We start from the raw sequence: 17,176 nt of genomic DNA on the forward strand, positions 1-17,176 counted from the left end.
GCATATATCACCACTAGGCCTAAAAAAACATTTACGGTATTGTGCAGTCTTGAGTATTGAAAATTATCAACTATGATGAGATGGCTAAAAAATGCAAAAAGATAAAATATAGATTAAAATTCCGGTAGCTAGCATATCATGTTTTTTTCTCCCAAATTCCTTTTATCTTTTACTCTAGTAATTTGAATTGCGGGTCAGCTTGTAATGTAACATAGACTACAATCAGCTGTTTGCAAAGCTTACCAATCTAAGATTGATCAAAGGATTTTCACTTCCAATCTTCACGTGCATCTGAATCCTAACTTCAGAGAATAAGGGCTACAAACAACAACAACATGGATGACAACATCCATGAGTAGCGAAGCACAAATAATCATGGATGGGAATACGTACAAGGGGATTTAAATAGCAAAGTCAAGAACCATGAATTTTTTCATTACAAACCCTGTTATTTGTTATTATTTATATTTTTTAGCATGACTGACAGAACAGCTGACAAATGGGTACATATTGGTTAGACCTGTTACTCAAAATACACTTTTTCGAATTTAATTCTTCTGCTGACCTAAAAAGTTACTTTAGGGGCCTAGAAATACATGAACAAAATTTTATCTCTCTGTCTCTACTGGCCTCTAAAAAATTAACAGATAACAGTAGCACTGCGGTTTTAAACAATTTCTCAGAAATATGCAGGTTTTTAGCTCTTCTTAAATTAATTTTCAACTTAAACATATAGGGCCAAAGATATGATATCTAAAAAATCTTTTGTCAAAGTCTACTCTACGACTAACGTTGGTAAGTACTAAAAAAAATGTTAAAAAACAGACATCGCCAGTGCTAGGTACGATTCAAATACTTTTGACATAACAATCTTAATCGCATTTTAAAATAAAACAAATATGCAGAACACCTAAACTAATCTCCAAGCCATTCTCGTATGCATTTGAAATTTTTGTATGAAATAACAGGATCTCAAAAATGGCCTTTTTGGAAGCCTGGCGCTAGGTAGCCAGTAGAGATAGAGTGATAAAATTCTGTACATGTATTTCTAGGCCCCTGAAGTAACTTTAAGGTTAGCAGAAGAATTAAATCAGAAAAAGTGTATTTTGAGTAACATGTCCAATATTGTTACAGGTAAAAATAGCTAAGCGTTACGGATGGACTGACTGACTGGCAGACAGATAAAAAAGTGAAATATAGATTAGTTTTGCTACTAAAAAGGAAAAAAAATAACAAAAAGATAGTGTATTGTCAAAGAAAATATCAACATGTTAAATTGTAGCATCAGTTAGCTATCAATGGCTTAGCATTTTTGTGAATCCAAATACAGTCTATCAGGGCACCAGCAGGACTAAAATAAAATGAGAATTAAATTTTACAATTAATGAAAACTTTTCAAATATAACTTTTCTGCATCAAAAAAGAAACTATTATTTAAAGAACACTAATAGAACAATTTTATTTACAAATAATGCAATGAAACAATCCAAATTGATGATACAAAAGTTTAACAGCAGAAAAATTGGAGGTTATAATTTTTAAAGTGGTAATGAATTGGGTTTGATCAGTTTCTCTGTAGGAAATTAAGTTACATTTTTAAGAATTTTTTTGTGAAAACGTATGTTTACAAAATCTTTTTTTCTGGGAGGCCCCACTTAAATCCACCACAGGACAGGTAGACATATTCCCTGAAGAGTAGAGTCTAATCGTTAATTAAACTTTGTAATATATGGGTAAAATTGAGACTATCTTAATTTACTTACTCAACATCCACATATCCTTTGGGTCCCTTTCCTTGAGCCTTATATCCACTTTTAATAAATCCCTGAAATATGAATAAGTTAAAATTTCTTTATATAAAATTAATCCCTGTATTAACAGGGATTACAAAGTAACAGGATTTTTATGCGGGTGTCTTTCTGTCTGTATTTACTGAAGAATATCGCTTACTGCTCAACAGATATAGTTCTCCTTTACAAAGCCCATTCAAGTACTTGGGTGGTTATTGGTTACCCCCAAATAGGATGGTTCGATTTTAGACATTTTTTCTGATACCAACTTGGAACTTGCAATTGATTTTTATAAGTATAATACACCAATGGATGATTAAAAAATCATCTAAAACATTATCTAAACTGGTGACTACCAAAATATAATTTTATAGCAATTTTTTAATGGGAGTCAAAAATCTATTAAATCAGAACTTTGGCTTCATAGTGTTCACTGAAAAAGCCTTGAGGAGGAGAATCAGAAACATTTGTCTGTTTTAAAATATCTCGTTCCTAGCTCAAAGAAAAAAGTTTTGCCTCTATTCAAAAACAGCTATACAATTTTATGTGTGGTAGCCAACGGTTTTTAGACTTCAAAACTTGTAATCATACAGAAGTGTATTATACTTATAAAAATCATGTGCAAGTTTCTGCTTTGGTCATAGATAAAAATGTCCAAAATCGAACCACCCTACCCCCACCACCTCCAATTTTGTTCTTTCTTTTTCCTATAAAAACTAAAATTAAAGAGTTTTTAATGTACTAATTTTATTTTATGATATTTGGATGTATTAAATTTAGACTATCTTTGATTTACTTTAATAAGCTACACCCTGAAATAAGAAAACTCTGTTAATTAGTTACAGAGGAGATGCGTAGTCAGACTCTCAGATGATTATTTACAACAAATTTCATACGGCATGTAAATTCTATGTCCTTCAAAACATTATATGCAGACCAACAGAACAAGAATATTAAAATTTTCAGGAATAAAGCATCAATTTGACAGATTAAAGGACTAAAAGAAATAAAGACAGGATGCCAATTTGTCATGAAGAATCTGAATATGAATATTATCATGAATAGGAAGTATGAGCAGCACTATCCCAACTATACCTGGATGAGTTTATTAGAATCTGGACACATTCCATTCAAATTATTATGAATATGAATCCATTCCATGTAGATATATGGAATAAATTTTGTCTAGAAATAAAATCAATTAAGACAAAGTTAGGAAGTTAAATATTTCAGTTTATTTTAAATCTATAGGAGAGTTTCTTATTATATTTGACACTCTTATGTTGATACAAGAAAGTTTGCACGTTAATGTTAAACATTCCAATTTTTATGTTTGACATGGCATTATGAGTTGATTTGCACTGCAAAATTCAGTCATCTAGAGAAGTTTAATATCTGTTTAGAGTATTGTAGATAGTAATATTGAAAAATTATATCTTTTTTAAAACTCAATTGTAATTTATATTTTAACTATTAAGGATTAGACTTCTAAAAAATATCCCCCGAGTAAATCAATTTTTCCTAACTGACAGACAGACAAAATAAGTTATGGAGTAAGTTTGCTAATGAATAGTTATTTCTTTCATCGTATTATTAACGGCTTTTCGCGGATATAGAATGTACAATTATGAGATTAAAACCAGTTTTTTAGCCCCGTATGGATGAGAACCGGTTCCTATCCACCGGATTCGAATGATACGAGAAAAGAACTTACCTTGTTTTCAGTGTAGAGATATTCCATTAATACCTAGAAATTGTTTTATGGTTAAAAATATATTAAAGTAACAGGATGTCTAGAAGTCTGTTAGTACAAGAGATTATGACCTCTGAACCGATATAGTTTTTCTTTACAACTGAGCTTCTCAGAGGTAAGGGAAGGGTTTAAACTTTTTTGCAAGAGTGTACCACCAGCATGTCAACCCTAAAAAAAATGACTCCTCTCCCCCAAAAACTTTTTCTTTCTTTTTAAAACTAAATTTGAAAAATTTCTCTCCCTCACCCTGAATGTCCCTAGAGGCCTTTAGTTGTATACCACTAGTAGTTGAATAGAGTATAATAACCACATAGGATTGTAACTATTTAGTTAGCTGACACAGTGGTTAAGCTCCCACAAATTTCAGCCCCCCAGCTAGGGGTATAGGTGCAATTTGTCCGGCTCATCGTGTGCAATTGGAACTTGTTAGATGTTTTACAACATATACAATCTACAGAGAGATGAAGTTTTTACCTATCAGACTTAGGTTATAAAATGAATGTGTTGGGTTAGTATTTCATAGTTATGCTCAAAAAAGTGTTTTATTAAGTATCAGTTTGGAATATAATCTTTTAATTTTGATCTAACCACCTTTAATCAAGGTCTGGGGCTTGTATTTTATCAAAACTTTTTTCTTCTTGTTGTATTGTATTACATTAGAATAATATAGTTGAACTTTTACTCAACAACATCATTATGTTTATGGGCTGGGGTGCTAAATATATTTACCTTACATTCTGCTCCTTCTACATCAAGTTTAAAAACTATAGTATCTTCTGAAATATAATTCAACACTTGATGTAAAGTCACAGACCTTACTGGCTCCAATATCTCTTTCTTCTGAAAATTTAATTGGATCTTTTATAGTAAAGTGTTTCTGGAAGCGATTATTTCCAAGAAAACTCAGAACTATAATAGACGCCAACAGCCAATTGCACAAAAGAAGGCATACAACTAATCTGTAATAACAATACCCAATAATGCATTCTTTATAAAATATAAATTTATAAAATATATTATAGCTGAAAAATAAAAAGTTAAAAAGAAAGTTTTTCTTTATGCTCAATAACTATCAATGTTAAATGAGTAGTTACCAACTATTAGACTATTAGATCTATTTATAAGCTCTGCTAAAAAAATAAAAAAATTAAATGTACTTACTGGCTTCTTTAAAGCTGTTTCTTTATCAAGAAGTATAGTGTAACCTAAAATAAAAATTAAATGAATTATTTTTTTTCCTAATTAAGTCATCACTAGAGGATACGCCCCTGAAGTACTCTAGGGGCACTTGAGGTGGGGAATGGGAAGTTCGGCCCTCTCCCCATTTTTAATTTCAGTTTTAAAAAGAAAGAAAAAAAATCTCTTTTGAGGCTGATGGCACCCTCCTACAAAATAGTTATAAACCTTACAAGAACCAATGAGATGTGACATTGTAAAGAAGAACCGTATTAGTTAATGGTTAGCGATATCCTTCGGTAGAGACAGACATCCTGTTACTTTTGTAAAAGGATATATATACCTTCATTATTTGGATTATTTTGCCATGGAAACATTTCTATTTTTTGGTCACTGAAATTGAAATTAAAAATAATATTATTGGATTTCTCTCCTCATAAATACAATAGTTTCTTCTCTTCTTTTACTATTTCTCAGCCCATATGAATGATAACCACCCAAACTAAAGTGTTGAATATACGAGTATGATTATTCGTTCAGGCATAAAATAACATTGTCACTGTACAAAGACGTCCAAGGTGGAAAAGGGGTATAAATGGGTGTTTATCCTCCTAAATGTTTTGGGAAATACACTAGATAACCCCCCCCCTCAATTTTTAAAAACCCCTTACCACCCCCCACCCCCCCTCCCCAAAAAAAAAGATAGGATTTACGTCGTCCTTGTGTTTGTATGATATCAAATGTTCTTCTAAATTCAAAGTTACAAAAGACTGAGTAATAAAGAACTTTTGTAATTTTTTTTTCTAAATTTGCCTCTCAATGTATTTTTACTTGTTATGATAAAGTTAAAGATCAAACAAAGAAGCAGCTTAAAGTGTTTAATAATAAATGACGACATGAAACACAAATGACCAATGAATGGCCAGTATGAATTATACCATTAGTCGATCATTGGTCAATTGTATTGTGTGACGTCATTTTTAAGCGAAGCTTTTAAAAATGACGTCCGTAAGTCCATCTGAAACGGATAGTTTTCTTCGTTAATTGAGGAATGTTATTACTGTCCTATCGATTTTAAACTTTGCATGGTGATTCTGGTTGTAGTTAGGTACGATTTATAAAGCGTAGCAACTCTATAATCTTTACCAGAATGTCCGTACGTTCATTTTAAACGTGTTTATTTTTAACTTTTTTAACAGTACATTTTTATGTGGTATAATAATCAGATTCATCTGATTTTTGGAATACTGATTCATAGGACCTCAAAGTAAGTAAAGCATCTCTATAATCAATTACTAGAGTTGTAAGTATGTCCTTAAAGGCTATCCTGTATTTAAGCAGTTTTTCAACAAATTTACTTACAATTTGGTTCCCACTGTTAAACATTTATAAATATTCTGACACTCTATAAGTCTAAATGTTCGTTTGACCTACCGTTTCAGAGCTTTTATGGATGTTTTCATCCTTGTTTATTAGGCACTATGAGTCTATGAGCTGCTTCTTTAACAAACCACAAATGATGTATTATAATACCAAACCTGACAGCATTATTGATTAGAACTACTTTGTCTTCATTTCTTCCCAATTTTAAACTAGTACTGCCAAAAAATCAATGTTAAAAATGATTATTATGTAAAAGTAAAATATGTTAATATTTTATATTTTCCTTAACATTAATATTTTATATTTTCATTAATATTAATATTTCATATTTACGAAGCTTTACAAAGTGTCTCAAATCAGCCATGTAACGTCATAAAAATTAGGGATTATCTATCTCTTTATTAGGGGTTTTCTTCCCCACTTCTCCTCTTATCCATCATTTTTATGACGTCCCGTGGCTGATTTTTTGAGACACTTTGTAAAGCTTCTATATTTTCCTACCCTTGTATTTAAAAAAAAATAAATATATTCAGGGGCGTCCAAGCTTTTTGGGGGGGGTAAAATGGCGCAAATTTTTTTTACCCCCCCCCCCCCAAATTTTTACCCCGGGGGTAAAATTTGCTTGGGGGGGGGGGTAATTACCCCCCCTGAAATCTGTTGGCAGGGGTAAATTTAGTTTACCCCCCCCCCAAAATTTACCCCCGGGGTAAAATTTTTAGGGGGGGTAATTTAAATTTTATTAAATATATAGTATTAAAAATGCGCGCGAAGCGCGCAAAATTTTTTTTATTAGAGATTTTTTATTTTGGGGGGGGTATTTACCCCCCCAAAATTGTTTGGGGGGGTAATTACCCCCTCCTAAATAGTTGGGGGTGCCTACGGCACCCCCAGGGTAGGGGTAAATTTGGGGGGGGTAATCGCCCCATTACCCCCCCCCTTGGACGTCTATGAATATATTTTCAATTTTTATAATTTTTACCTTCAGTAAACGACTAAAAACGTTGTTGAATAACAAATAAAATAAAGTGAACTAAACCTTTACCTCGTAAAGGCTAAATTATAGGCTAAAGGTTCCACAGCATAAACCCTAAAAATAGAAGTTTATGTAAAATTTATAAGATTGGAAGAACAACAAAAGATAAAAAAAAACTTGATAAAATTGAATGTTAACTCTGTTACATAAAAATATGTGTCAATATTTTATTCCAAAAGATCCTAAAAAATATCTCCTTTTTTTTAATGTAATTGACATCCAAACCTGCGCTACTAATAAGAAATGACATTACTACTAGATACCTATGTCCTTGTTGAGCTCCCATGGTAACAAAAGCTCCCAAATTACAGCCAATGTCTTAATAAAATTAGTTGATTATTAACAAGATCAAATGTGTTCTGATATTACTGAATATAACAATTATGTAATAAAAAAAAATATTCAAAATAATCATGAAATTTTTTAAAGCTTTTGCATAATGACAGGGATCCAGAAATATAGATTTATAGAATTACCCGAATATAGAGATGCTGTGCTACTAAAAAAGGCAGTAAAAATAGTTACTACATACCTAAGTACGCAGCGTCTGGATAATTTTTAAGCATATCCAAAATTAGAATACTACTACCTCCATCCCAAATGCCTAAAATATATTTAGTAGAAAAAGCCAATATCATTTGTAATTACCCAAAAATAACTAAAAAAGTAGTTTTATGGTTTAGGGAAAAAGCGGACAGTAGTTAAATTCAATAAACAGATTTTATGAAAAACATAAAAAAAATAATGATGATGAGTACACATTACTTTTTAAGAAAACAGCTCAGAAATGAAAATTATTAAGATTTTGCCCAAAACTTAGCTTTCAAGGAACTGATTACAAAAATCTTGATAGTGAGGGAGGGTTATAACTTGGAAAGCTCTTCCCCTAATCCCCCCCCTTCCCGAATAGGATATATCTTGAGATGGATAGACATCCACCTACCTAATATTAATTACAACATTTTTTACCTGTCGAAACTATTGTTTGGGAGATATACTGAAAACAAAAATTACTATTAATAAATTTTTTTTTGTAATGTTTTAACTGAAAGAACACTACTTTTATTTTCATTGGCATTTATTTAAACATTACTGGGATAGGGATTTTTTCAGCCCTTTTTCTGTAGTGAACCTTCTCCTAAGTCTTTAGAGGTTACATAGCTATTTTGGGCGAGGGTACCAGCATCCAACCAAGATATAGCAACCCTTTCGTCTTAGAATAAAAGTGAGGGTGGTCTATCCCTCCCTCCCCACATGTGCCTCTAAAGACCCAAGGGGGCGTATTCGCTCGTGTTCAATAAACAAATAAAAATATATGATAATTTGAATTAATTTCTACTACAAAAATACCAATAGTTGGACATAAGGACAATCCATATTCCTAAAGAAGCTGCAATAATGAAAAGGTAAAAAAACAAACCTCATAATTATTTTTGGCACAAACTAGCCAACTTGTGTTATGAACAGTTGTTACTATTTTGGATCTTAATAATAAAGGGAATAAGAACCAAAATTTTATATAACTTGTATTATGATCAGCAGTTCCTATTTAAATATAAAATATTAAAGGGAATAAGCAAAAAAAGTTCCAGAAAAGGTTCTTAACTATTTTAAGGTAAGGTATCTTCACTCTCCTTAAAAAAATGACACCCTTTCCGCCCCCCCCCCCCCAAATAATTTTTTTTTGTACTGTTTATTTTAATAACTCAATTTGAAAATGGGGGAGGTTTTCCTCCCTCCTTAGGTGCCCCTAGGGGCTTCTGGGGGCGTAGCTGCTAGTTAGATATATAATAATCAACCTATACCTCATGCAGGAATATGGAATAATTTTTGGAAGATCATTTTCTAAAATTATATAAAAATCTTAAAGAAACTAAGGAAATTTTAATTCACAAGCTGCATTGCAATAATAGATTAATCATATTAACCTTTTTATTCCAATACTACGCATTTTGAAGGGCTTAGGTCCCATTTATTGTTTTAATGATAAATGAGATTAAGATGGTCATTTTTCGTGTATTTCCGTAAAAATATGTATTAGCGTTTAGTCAAATACTCTTATTAAGTGAAATATTCCTTAATTATGGTCATTCCATGTATATAAATTTGGGCAAAATTAAGACCAGTTTGACTTAAAAAGCGTATTTGATATAAATAGGTTAATATTTTTTTCAATAAAAGTTTAGATACAAAAGTTAAATGTTGTAATTATTAGAATTTATTTAACACATCTAATATTTTAAAATTAGAATACCTGTTACAATATTAGGACCGTCCATTCCTTGAAACAAACATATTCATATCCATATGTGATTTTAATAAGATTTAATTTCTATTTTAAGCAATGTGATTTCGATTTTTTGCTCGTTGAAAAATGAACCCGATTTTACCTGGATTTTAGTTGGCTTTTATACTTTATACATAATTAAATCAAAGCCATAATATTTTTTTGGTGGGGTTGGAGGAGGAGGGCCGGGGTAAGGTTTTAATTAGGTACATTTTATTTTGTATAGCTAGGAAGGGGAAAATATTCCTTTCTCTTAAAAAGATAAATTTTAGGGCTAGTTAGCCGCCTGTCAATTGTCAGTAAGCTACTACCTGCCTTGAAACTATAATTTAAAACAAGATAATTTGTAACGGAAAGTATAAATATGGCCAACCCATTTAAAAAAACAACCCCCTCTAAACAATTTCTTCAACTACAAATTCATGCAACTGGACTAGGCTTTATACACATACTTAATCCAGAAAAGAGTTCTTTGAACAGAATTTAAATTATAATGAATTATCTTTAACTAGGGGCCTAATTTTTTAATCTAGCACCCACCCTTGCTTCAAACCAATAAACCTTAATAATTTATATTACATACTAGCGACTGCGTCCCTTGCATCTAGAAACTTTACTTGAAAAAGTTAGAGAACAAATTAAATATCCAAAAAACTAATCCAGAACCCATGTGGGTTCAGTAGCATTCGAATTTGGAAAAGTTACAGACCTTACTGCTTTATATCATAGAATAACAAAAAAAGAATTACCCATTTTTTTCATAATAGTTTGAAAGTGGCTGTTGGATCCTCCGAACCTTGAACTTATACTAGAACTAATATTGTTTATTTGTTTGTGATCTAAAATAAAAGAGGGTTTTATATACCAAATTGTAGTAAGGCTTCAAAACCGATTAATATCTGCAGGATTAGAACCGGTTATCTTATTATAGCATTGTATTACAGACAATACCCCCCCCCCCAAAAAAAATGAAATGAAAATATAAAGATTAAAACCAATTTCCATCTTGTAATTTTCCATTTTAATAGCGGGGGTTAGGGAAGTCGATCTTCTCACAGTCAATTTTAGTTTTGAAAGAAAAAGTTTTAAGAATGTTTCTAGGGAGGTCATTTAAAAGGAGAACCATATCGTTTCAGCAGTTGTGATACAGATAAAAAAGCTTACTATTTTATATAAAAGGATAAAATCTTAATGTATATTAATTTTACCGACAGAGAGACAGACTTGAATAGAAAAATTGTATAGTAGCTATATTTCAAATAACCTGATATCATGATCAATAGGATTAGAAGTAAAATAAGAGCAAAGGGTACAACTACAACCTTTCAAAAACTTTTTAAATTATATTTTATAAAAGAAAGTTAACAAACAGAATTGCAATATCCAAAAATTCAATTAAGAAATAAATAATACCAGACAAATAAAAATAGTAAGTAGGGTGTTCAAAAAATACAAATTGCGTGGCTTGTGTTAATGGTTAAAAATATAACGCATATTATTAGAACTGCTCTGAGCTTTAGTTTTTGGAAATATGAATACAATCTTTTGCTGTTTGTACTTAAGTAGCTATAGTGAAAAATAAAAGAATGGTTGAAAAATGCAACTTTCTAGAAAATGATAAAAATTGTCTAACAAATAGTTAAAAAGTTTTAAATTAAAATTTATCTTCTTTTCATTTAAATATTGCCCAGCTTATAGTAATTTAACTATTAAAATAGGCAATCCAAATTTTTAGAATAGCATTTTAAATGCATGAAAGCCGCACTATTCGTGTTTTAAAAAGGATGTTTTTTTGCACACCCTTTAGAGAGGAAGTAAATTATTTACAAATATAATGCATGTCAAATGGACTGAATATGCGACCTCAGTTTAAATATCCTAAAGATATTATTAAGACTTAAAAATTTGCCAAAAATTTACAGACCAAATACATAAGGTAACTTTGTTCTGAAAATTAACCCCATTTCTTCAACAATCTCCCCAATTATTAATTACTTTAAATGGGCATATTTTCACATCATCAAAACAGAAAGAAAATTAATGCAGATTTTTATCACAGTTTTAATAAAATATTCATAAATAATAAAATAAATATTTGCAATTTTTATATATTCATTCGATTAAGTTGTTAGATTTGTGTAATTGCTTCACTGATATACCCAAGTCAAAGAAAAATTCGACAATAATTGTTTAAGTGTAACGAAATGTAAGCATTAAATTATTAAAAGTTTTTTTTCCTTTGTACAGTTGGTTCGAGATACATTTAACAACATTTTAATCTGAAAATTTTTTTTTCATATGGTGGTGACATGACATATACAACAAAATATCAATAATTTCTTCTAAATTTGAATCATTTGAAAAAGTGACATATTCTATTATATAAAGTAGTAAACTAACCGCTAAACCAATAGGGTTCTCCTTAACAATAACACTTCTTTAAAGTCATTAGATGGTTTTAGGTTAATTTATTTTTAAAGATAAGTCTGGGTATGGTTTTAGTCTATCTGCACGTCAATATCTCATTGGAAATGGAACTCCTAGATGCATGGGGCACAGCCTCTAGTACAACAATATTGACAATGTAAAGTTGAGAAGAGCCAGAGGTGAATTCTATTTCCAAGTGTTCACTTTAGGTTACCAAGTTATATGGTTTCCAGTATTCCTTCGAAAACGATTAATATCCAGTGGATTAGAACCAGTTCTCAGCCAAACTGAAAGATTATGTATTGAATCGTATTATATCCAGTTTTCTACAAATATAAAAATTTAAAAACATAAGATCAAAGCCAGTTTTTTAGCCCATGCTGTTGGTTACTCTCGGCGAAAAAAAATAATTTATTGTACATTTTTATAACCGCAGAAATATATATAATACGATGCGATAAAAAAAAAAACTATTAAATCACTAGAAATGTTTTGTGTTTTAATGATAAGCAGAAATAATAATAATAAAGACTAGATGCTAGGGATGAAACTGCTAATTATCTATAACCCGTTATTCTAATGGCTTTAATTATTGCAATATCAACAAGTTTGTGGTAATAACTGACTGAGGTCTTCTTATGTTTTAATTTTCCATATTCTTGCTATCTTTAAGGCACTCCATTTTGACATATCATATTTCACAAGAGATCATTAAATTATCTAAATTTATATTAGCGAAGCTATTCTATAATAAGTTAACATCTTTGTTTGTATATCAGCTGTCTGTCCATCAGTCAGTAACACAGAATACAACTATCTTTCTCTCTTTTTCTTACCTCTTTTAGTCTCCCTCTCTCTCTCCTTCTCTCCCCCTCTTAGGTTTTTTTGTTAATGAGCTTCGCTAAAATTTGACTTTATCACCCTTGATTTTCTTGTCCTTGACATGAGTAGTGTATGTAGTAAGAATATCTTGGCCTATAAACAGGCACAACTTCTTTGATTAAGACTTGCAAGACAAAGGTCTCGCAATTAAGTGGTTATTCGTCACTAATATCAAGAACTATAGGTGGCGGGCTATAACTATCCCGCTTTTGGCTAGATTTATTTAATGTTTTATTTACTTTTTTTGGTTTTACATTATAAGAAACCTATATTTCTGCATCTGAACGTTGCTGGGGAGGTAATAGGTTCAAATCTCGGGCCGACACTGCGTCAAAACTAAAGAGGTTAAAAATGGTTCCTACTACTGCTATGTCAGGTGTGCAACATAAATAGTAATAGTAAGGGGGTATGCCTTGGCCTATACAAATTTTATTCTTATTCTTCAATTAAATGTTCCTTTTAATTATCTCTTTCAATTGCTTATTCACCTTTCTCTCATTTTAATTTTTAATTAATATATTAAGAACCAGATTCATTGATTAGATATGTATTATATTGCAATTTTTTATTTTGTGTAAATTGTGATAACTTATGTTTTTTAATTTTTCTAATTGATATTTTCTTCCCCAAAGGGTTAACTTGTTTTTACTTTTAGTTCGAACACAGTAATAGTGTCTGACTGATTATGACGTAACAAAAAAAAATTAGCCAATGAGAGGCCGTTATTGACCAATAGTAAAATTTATAGTGGCCTTTCATTGGCTAATTTTTTTGTTACGTCATAATCAGTCAGACACTATTACTGTGTTCTTTTAGTTCCCTGAGTTGCCATGAAAGACTTATGTCTCTCTGGTCTAATTCTTCAAATTATCCGTTTCTTTAAAAATACAACGTAAAATTGGATTTAACTAAGCAGTCAATGAGAGTTATTACAGAATGATTTCACCACTATGAGTTTTAAACACTAATCATTTGGAAAACTTGAGTATATTTATAGACATTTATTTCCTATATAGCTCTGACATGGATCTTGAAGCAATGGAGCAGGCCCTACTTGTAAATGTTAAAAATTTGAAGATTCTAAAAAACAAAAGAAGTCGCAAATATAGGTATTAAATAAGACTAATTACATTTGGTATTAGTTTTTTTTTCAGAAAAACCCTTTTAAAAAATATATGAGCTTAAAAAATTCATGCTGATTTTCTAGGAATTTGAAATAAATCTATTAAATAAAAAACACTAAATTTGCCATATCAAACACTTAATAAGACAGTAAATGATTAAATTTTCGACTTTGAAAGTCAAATGATGTGCCCTACTGTTCATGATATGTTTCCTTCATTTTTTACACTTGTGTTTTGTATTGATTTTATTCTAATATTAATACCTATCTTTGGTAAAAGGAAAAAAATATTTCACAAAAAATTTCTCATAAAAAATCAATCGTAAACCCAGCAGCCAAGAAAAGTGTATTTTGAAAAAAAATCACAGTAAGGAAGGTACAGCTTCGATTTGACTAAAAGTGGTTTCATACTCACAACATCTTTCCTGCCATTTAGTTTTTCTGTCATGCTCATGTATCCTATACCTAGCATAAGCTAGCTGTGCATATAGTTATGAGCTACATGAGGAGGCTTACTAATATCTTGAATATCCAAGATCCAATGATGCAAAGAGAAACCTTGACTGAAGAAAACACACATAAAATAAGACTTTTTAAGCGTTGTTGAGTAATGGCTATTCCTGATTTTTTTTGTATGCCTCCTAATGTAGTTAAAAAAATTTGTATAGGTTTATCCATTAGCCACTAGCAGCCATTAAAATTCATCGATTTTTGTAGTTAATTGACCCAAGGAACATTATACCAGAACTGCACTGGATCAGTTTATGGACTTATCATAAATACTAATTCTAATAGTGAAGCTTTTCTATATCTAGGGTTAGTCCGTCCATCTGTTTAAACATCCGTAATGGTTAGTTCTTTTTGTTATTTTAGACATGGTAGAATTGTCCTATTAATTTCAAACTTTGAATGATAATTCCTATAAAAGCTAGATTCAATTTAGAAAGCGTAGTAAAGTAATTATTGTATCCTTTTAGGGGCCATGTTGGGGTGAAAATTAAAACCATTGCAAGAATTATGCCATCTGAAAAAAATAGTAAGAATCATCTGCTTTGGGAATAATTGTTTTAGCAGCATTTTTTGCGCTGGTCCCCAATGTCTTTTAAATTAGCCAAAATAAGAAAAGTTGCATATGTTCTGGTCCCTAAAGTGCAATACAGCTATAAATATGAATTTTATATCCATTGTCCCATTCCTGTATCCCTGGGGTTATGATATGTCGCCACTTCTACACAAGTGGGAAATTTTTTTCCATTGTTTGCTTGAAGGACTCTCCGTAATTAAAGAATTTTTTTTCAGTATGGCTCCCAAAACGATTGATATCCGTAGGCACACCCTGCCTTAACCATATAAAGGATAAACAAAAATTACCATGAAAACGGACAATGCAGCGTTCAAATAGGACCTAGTACCAAGTAGAATTCATTGAGAATGAAATCCTAGCTGTTCCTTCTTGGCAGATATTTCAATTTTAAGATTTAAGGTAAAAATCACTAAATTTGCCTAATATACAAGGCAAATCTACCTTTAATACAGGAAGATTAGATACTTTTTTTCTGTAAATCGCTAATGAGATCACTTTTGAATGTAAAATCAATGAAGCAGTTGTGATTTGACTCGAATCTGGTTAACTTGTCTATGTGTTTTACTTGTTTTCTTAATCATCTCAAACATTAGGGCATAGAATTCTTTACACAATGTGTATACAGTTAGAATAGAGATGTCTAGAGAACACCTCTGTCAATCAGCCAATAGGATAACACTAGAAGAACAATCTGGCTATGTTATAGGTAGAAATGTGTATAGATTTTGGCTCAAAAGGGCAAAATGTTTTCATTCTGTTTGCATAATAAGTCACCTATAAATAGTAGCATTTTATAGGACAAAGCTTTGCTTGGGTAAAACATATCTTGTAAAAATGTATTATCTTATATAATGTGAAACATATGATAAAACATATATAGTAAGACAACTAAGAATAGTTGAATTTCTTTGGATAAAGTTAGCTTTCTATAATTTATTTTGTGGAAATATTTCATTGCTGTATTATATGATTTGATTGTACATAACAAAAAAAACCTTGTGTTTGTATGTTAGATTTTTTTTGTTTGATAGATTATGGGTCCAGTTTGACCATCTAGATATACTATATCTATTGGTTTAAGATATGATAATACAGGTTATTTGATTCCTTTTCTGTATGGTAATCCAGGCTTCATTGATTTAATATTGTGTTTTGAAGTATTTCAAAAGTGCTAAGTGATAATTTGTAATCAATCTGTTTCTTTTAGAAGCTTTTCTTAATTAAATTTGTTTAATATAATGGAAGTCTAATTCTAATTGTATCAAATGTACCTTTGCTCACTATGAATTAAAGTATGTCTACTACTCTGTTGTGGTGAGGTTTCCTTCAAGTTAATGATTCTTCTTTCATTTTCTCTTCTGCTTTAGGCTGTTGTAAAGCTTTATACTTAATAAAAACTTGCTGCCTTGGTGGAACCTAAGGTTTGTGCTGAGTGTGAATATGATTATAACTATTGATGGAGGAGAAGGATTCTTCTTATCTTAGTTCTTCAGACATCCAAAAATCAATTTTCTCTGTTCTAACTCTTTGGTACCAATCAGAGATTTAGAAGATTAACTCCTTAAGGTTGATGAATATAAGCCAAGAAATTTTGGTCAGTTACATTAAGTTTACTGAAGATCTCAAGCTAAATATTGCCAAATCCTAAGCTTCCCTATAAGCAAGGATTAGGAAGAGGGGTTTGTACCAAACAGTATAGTATATCTAGATGGTCAAACTGAACCCATAATCTGAATCATCTATCCTAAGAAATACAGCAATAATACATTATTCATAGTTGACTTATTATATAACCTTTGTCTATATTTTACATTATATGCGGGAATACATTTTTACAGGATATGATTTTACCAAGCAAAGCTTTATCCTACGATATGCAACTTTTTATAGCTGACTCATTATGCAAACAAAATGCAAACTTTTTGCTCTTTTGAGCCAAAATCTGTACACATCTCTACCAAAAACATAGCCAGATTGTTCTTACAGTGTTATCCTAATTGGCTGATTGACAGAGGTGTTCTCTAGACATCTCTATTCTAACTGTATACACATTGTGTAAAGAATTCTATGCCCTAATATTGGAGATTATTAAAAAAAACAAGTAAAACACATAGACAAGTTAACCAGATTCGAGTCAAATCACAACTGCTTCATTGATTTTACATGACTAAAATATTTTTTGATCTAAAAAGTGTCATCATAAGCGCGATTTAAAGAAAAAATGTATCTAATCTCCCT

The 17,176-nt window shown here is 30.8% G+C and overlaps 1 protein-coding gene across 1 annotated transcript; it reads right to left on the reverse strand.

Annotated features, from left to right (window-relative positions):
* Positions 1 to 1,230: 1,230 nt before the first annotated feature.
* LOC145305264 (uncharacterized) lies at positions 1,231 to 11,721 on the reverse strand. Its single transcript, XM_080146863.1, has 18 exons — positions 11,659 to 11,721; positions 10,687 to 10,743; positions 10,172 to 10,261; positions 9,390 to 9,416; positions 8,941 to 8,980; positions 8,556 to 8,619; positions 8,105 to 8,132; positions 7,668 to 7,739; positions 7,399 to 7,453; positions 7,145 to 7,189; positions 6,258 to 6,317; positions 5,063 to 5,112; positions 4,705 to 4,748; positions 4,273 to 4,383; positions 3,505 to 3,537; positions 2,886 to 2,975; positions 1,764 to 1,825; positions 1,231 to 1,351 (listed from the first exon to the last, which is right to left on the reverse strand). The coding sequence occupies exons 1-18, from the start codon at positions 11,693 to 11,695 to the stop codon at positions 1,285 to 1,287; spliced, it is 1,032 nt and encodes a 343-aa protein (XP_080002989.1). The 5' UTR covers positions 11,696 to 11,721; the 3' UTR covers positions 1,231 to 1,284.
* Positions 11,722 to 17,176: the final 5,455 nt, after the last annotated feature.

Source organism: Acartia tonsa, chromosome 14 (genome assembly GCF_053477335.1).
Source record: "Acartia tonsa isolate MP-2025a chromosome 14, ASM5347733v1, whole genome shotgun sequence".
Taxonomy (NCBI): domain Eukaryota; kingdom Metazoa; phylum Arthropoda; class Copepoda; order Calanoida; family Acartiidae; genus Acartia; species Acartia tonsa.

What these genes read in the sequence shown, in the direction of transcription:
- LOC145305264 (XM_080146863.1), bottom strand. Translation starts at nt 11,695, where the DNA reads ATGTTGTTAAATGTATCTCGAACCAACTGTACAAAGG. An exon ending in CCAAACAATAGTTTCGACAG is followed by an intron (nt 7,740 to 8,104) that starts GTAAAAAATGTT and finishes AATATATTTTAG; the next exon opens with GCATTTGGGATGGAGGTAGT. An exon ending in TCCAGACGCTGCGTACTTAG is followed by an intron (nt 7,454 to 7,667) that starts GTATGTAGTAAC and finishes AATTTTATTAAG; the next exon opens with ACATTGGCTGTAATTTGGGA.